The following is a 3,667-nucleotide window of genomic DNA, read 5'->3' as shown; positions in this document are numbered from 1 at the left end:
GATGCTCTTTGTAGCTGCTGAGGGAAGTCAGAGCAAAATGGCATCATAAAATTGTGACATCTTGGCAGGAAATCTCGAATAATGACAATAAGGGTAGAGATTAAAAGTAAAAATGTAAAAGTCTTACTCTGTCAGGGTGAGTTTATAGTTTAAACAGTCTATGGAAAGAATAAGTCTTCTTTATTGTTGTTATTTTTGTTTTTTTGTTTTATAATTGTATTAGTGGCTGTTTAAAGTCATGATGTTACACCCTCCGGAACAGTAGGTGGCGACATGCACCTTTAACGTTGGTTTGCAGTCCGCTTCGAAAAAAGTAAAGCAGCCGCAGAATGTGCTACATGGCTACATCCACGCGGAGAGGTAAAGTTGGCAGTTGCCACGCACTGTTGTCCGTTAGCGAGAAATTTACATTTTAAAAACCAGTTTTATTTTAATATAATTATGTCTTGGGTTAAAGCGGTTTCGAACAGCGTAGATGTGTTTGACGAGAATGCGGACGAGCTTAGTTTGCAGAGTAAAGAGTGGGTCTCCAACATGAAGAAGCGAATCAAGGTAACGTTAAGGCTAATGTAACGTGTTGTAAATATAAAATACTCAACTGTGTGTGTGTGTGTGTGTGTGTGTGTGTGTGTGTGTGTGTGTGTGTGTGTGTGTGTGTGTGTGTGTGTGTGTGTGTGTGTGTGTGTGTGTGTGTGTGTGTGTGTGTGTGTGTGTGTGTGTGTGTGTGTGAGCATTCCTCACTCTGCTGTCTCCTGTTGGTGTTCCTGTTATCATCGTTGTGTAACAGAGGTGTAAAGCTGAGCTAGCCGTGGTAATGTGAGCCTTTTCCTCTCCTGACTGTTGTGGACAGGACGGGTTTGTAGACGGAGCTGATGCCGGGGAGGAGGCCTCGCTGCAGGCCGGCTTTAACCTCGGCTTCAGGGAAGGAGCAGCTCAGACTGTCGCTTCGGGCCGACTCAAAGGAATTGTGAGGTAAGTCATCATGTCATTTATCCTAGATATAAGATCTAGGTTGGGCCAGGACAGTGGATCTAACTATGGAGTCCCAATATGATCAAAGGGTATGCGAAATTATATAGGCCTTATACAGTTTTGCTTTTCCCAATATTCTTTGTGAAATACTTGACACTTTCACTTTTTTTATACCTTTTAAAAAGTCGGATGAAGCAATCCAAACTAAATCATTTTGTTATTAGTCAATGTTGTTGGGCAATTCAGGGGGTAGCGCAGGGTTCAAAAAGAAGATAGGGGGTTTGGTGCCTTGCTCAAGGGCATGTCGTCAGTGCCAAGGAAGCGAAATGGCACCTCTTCAGCTGCCAGTCTGCACGCCATACTTGGGACTTAAACCAACGACCCTCTGCTTCCCCACGGACTGAGCTACATCTCATAATTCCTGATCACAATGAGGTCACAGCCTGTGATAAGAGGTCATATTAAAGGGTTGACAAGCCATACGTATTAGGAACTTCAGACTTATGTAACCTACCTGACCAGTTACATGGTATTAAACTTATACATTTTGAGCTGTTAACTTATCTATATAAATGACACAGTGGTGACTGTAAGTTAAATCTTGATTTTGGGTGAAATGTCAAGTACCATCACATTCACAGCCAATATTTTCCGTATATCCTTATGCTTATGAGTCTATCTAAATAGGGGGGAGTGATAAGGTCAAGGAGGTACAAACTTTGACAGTTCTTCTAATGTTTAGCAAAAAAGGTGGGGGTATCATTTGAGATTTGTCGATTCAAAAACCAATAGATCTTTTCAATTTTTCAGCACCCTACTTTGGGGAATACAAACATGCTTTTCTACGAAAGGTTTTCTTTTATTCAACAAGAAGTCAAATATCTTTAAAAAAAAAATGTTGTCAGATTCAAACAACTCAAAATCAAGGTTTAAATCAGAACTAGTAATTAATGTTTGTTTTTTTTAAAGGGTATTTGAGCCTTTATCTCAGCTTTTGGTCAGTTTTCAAACCTCTGTGCTGTGGACATTCAGGTTGGGTATTCTTTTGTTTCTTTTTTTTCCTGCCCCTCTATTTACAATTTTAAAAAACACGCTTTAAAAAATACACTCTTTTTTTTTTTGGCCCAGAAACGTCATGAGCCTCTTTTGTTCTGGTCATTATTGAAGACTCTTTTCTGTCCAGTTGAAGCCGGTCCCAGTCCCTTCTCTGTGCCATTGTATCCAACACTGTTGCCTCTTTGTGTCTCACATCACAGTGCCATATTGTGCTGGTGCCAGATCCAACATCCGCAAAGCCCCATCCTAGCCTCTGTGAAGGACCTCCTGCAGCGGGTTTCACAGCATGAAGACACAATAATGGAAGGCATCAAGAGGGCTTTGGAGAATCCTCTTCCCAGCGTGAGCTCCGTCTCTGAGAGCATGGAGGATCTGGAGGTGGAGCAGGCAGGTCCAGGCTGCTGTGGAGGAGAGGGATGTAAGGAAACGGACTACTCCAAGAAAGGAGAAGAAATTGACCAGTACATTCCTCACCAGCAACATAAGCTCTGTTCTAGGTCCCCCGACTGCTCCTCCAGCACAAGGGAAAGCCTAAACCACCTGGTGCAGCACTGCATAGATCTGGTGTCGGAGCTCGGGCTGCCCCCGGAGCTGATCTGTCACATACAGGAGCTAAACAACATGCAGGCCTAGTGTTTGAAGATCAGAATCACAGCGGTTTGGACAATATTTGGATTAGCACATGAACTATGAAACAAAACAGATTTTAGTGTAAACTTATTATACACGGCAATGAAGTTCTTGTGATGTATATAATGTAAAATGGAATTCAGCATTCATAATTTGTATAAGATGGTTGAAGAACGTTTGAAAATTAAAATGGATTTTCTTTAATTTACTGCGTGCCTGTTCTCCCGTCTATTTTGTTGCCCAACAAAATACAATGTATATTATGTTTATTGCCAATGTACATTTTTTATAATTAAGAATTGCCATTAAACATATATGTTATATATGATCTGATTTGGCATTTCCACACAAAGCCACAAGGTAGATTTGTTAAATTTTCCTATTACCACATTGGCAGAGTTTAGAAAACCCATTGTTAGGGTAAAGCTTCAGATAGCTTATGATGCTGTCGCATTTTGTTTCATGAACAGATTTTTTTTGTCATGGGATGTGAAAGTCTCGGGCACAATTTTGGTTATGGGTAATAAAGAGGAGGCAGCAGTAAGAAGCAGTTACCTAACCTTTAATCCAGGAATGACGGTAAGCCTATCATCAATGTTTAGTAAAGGAGTTATTTAAAATTATTGAGGTTAGGGTTAGAACGGTTTAAGTTTGCTAATAACACGTTGGATTTATGTTGATGTATACTTTCAGAAATATATATTTTTTTAATCAAATGACGTCTAATGCTACTGTTTGACCAACAGTCCAAAAATACATTAAATTTAAAAAAATATTAAAAACAGAAAAGCAGCAAATCATCAAATTTGACAAGCTGGAAACAGCGCATCTTGGTTTGCTTTGGATAATCGTATGTTGTCAGTTAACCTTTTGACTACACGTCCAATTCACTAATAGTTTCAGTATTATATTTTTGTCTATATGTCAAAATAAGTCCGGGGTTAACGTGGAGTTTCAAGTTTCCGAGAAGCACCCGAACGCAGCAAACGCACACCCGGCGTCAATGAGT

The 3,667-nt window shown here is 40.2% G+C and overlaps 1 protein-coding gene across 1 annotated transcript; it reads left to right on the top strand.

The window, feature by feature from the left end:
• The first annotated feature begins 303 nt into the window (after window positions 1-303).
• otulina (OTU deubiquitinase with linear linkage specificity a) lies at window positions 304-2,870 on the top strand. The gene is made up of 3 exons (XM_032503646.1): window positions 304-552; window positions 851-972; window positions 2,229-2,870. The coding sequence occupies exons 1-3, from the start codon at window positions 442-444 to the stop codon at window positions 2,659-2,661; spliced, it is 666 nt and encodes a 221-aa protein (XP_032359537.1). The 5' UTR covers window positions 304-441; the 3' UTR covers window positions 2,662-2,870.
• Window positions 2,871-3,667: the final 797 nt, after the last annotated feature.

Source organism: Etheostoma spectabile, chromosome 22 (assembly GCF_008692095.1).
Source record: "Etheostoma spectabile isolate EspeVRDwgs_2016 chromosome 22, UIUC_Espe_1.0, whole genome shotgun sequence".
Taxonomy (NCBI): Eukaryota; Metazoa; Chordata; class Actinopteri; order Perciformes; family Percidae; genus Etheostoma; species Etheostoma spectabile.
The sequence above is the reverse complement of the archived record's forward strand: the minus strand, read 5'-3'. Positions and strand labels throughout refer to the sequence as shown.

Coding starts and splice junctions, on each gene's coding strand:
- otulina (XM_032503646.1), top strand. CDS start 442: ATGTCTTGGGTTAAAGCGGTTTCGAACAGCGTAGATGTGTTTGACGAG. Junction 553..850: donor ACATGAAGAAGCGAATCAAG/GTAACGTTAAGG, acceptor TGTTGTGGACAG/GACGGGTTTGTAGACGGAGC. Junction 973..2,228: donor CGACTCAAAGGAATTGTGAG/GTAAGTCATCAT, acceptor CTCACATCACAG/TGCCATATTGTGCTGGTGCC.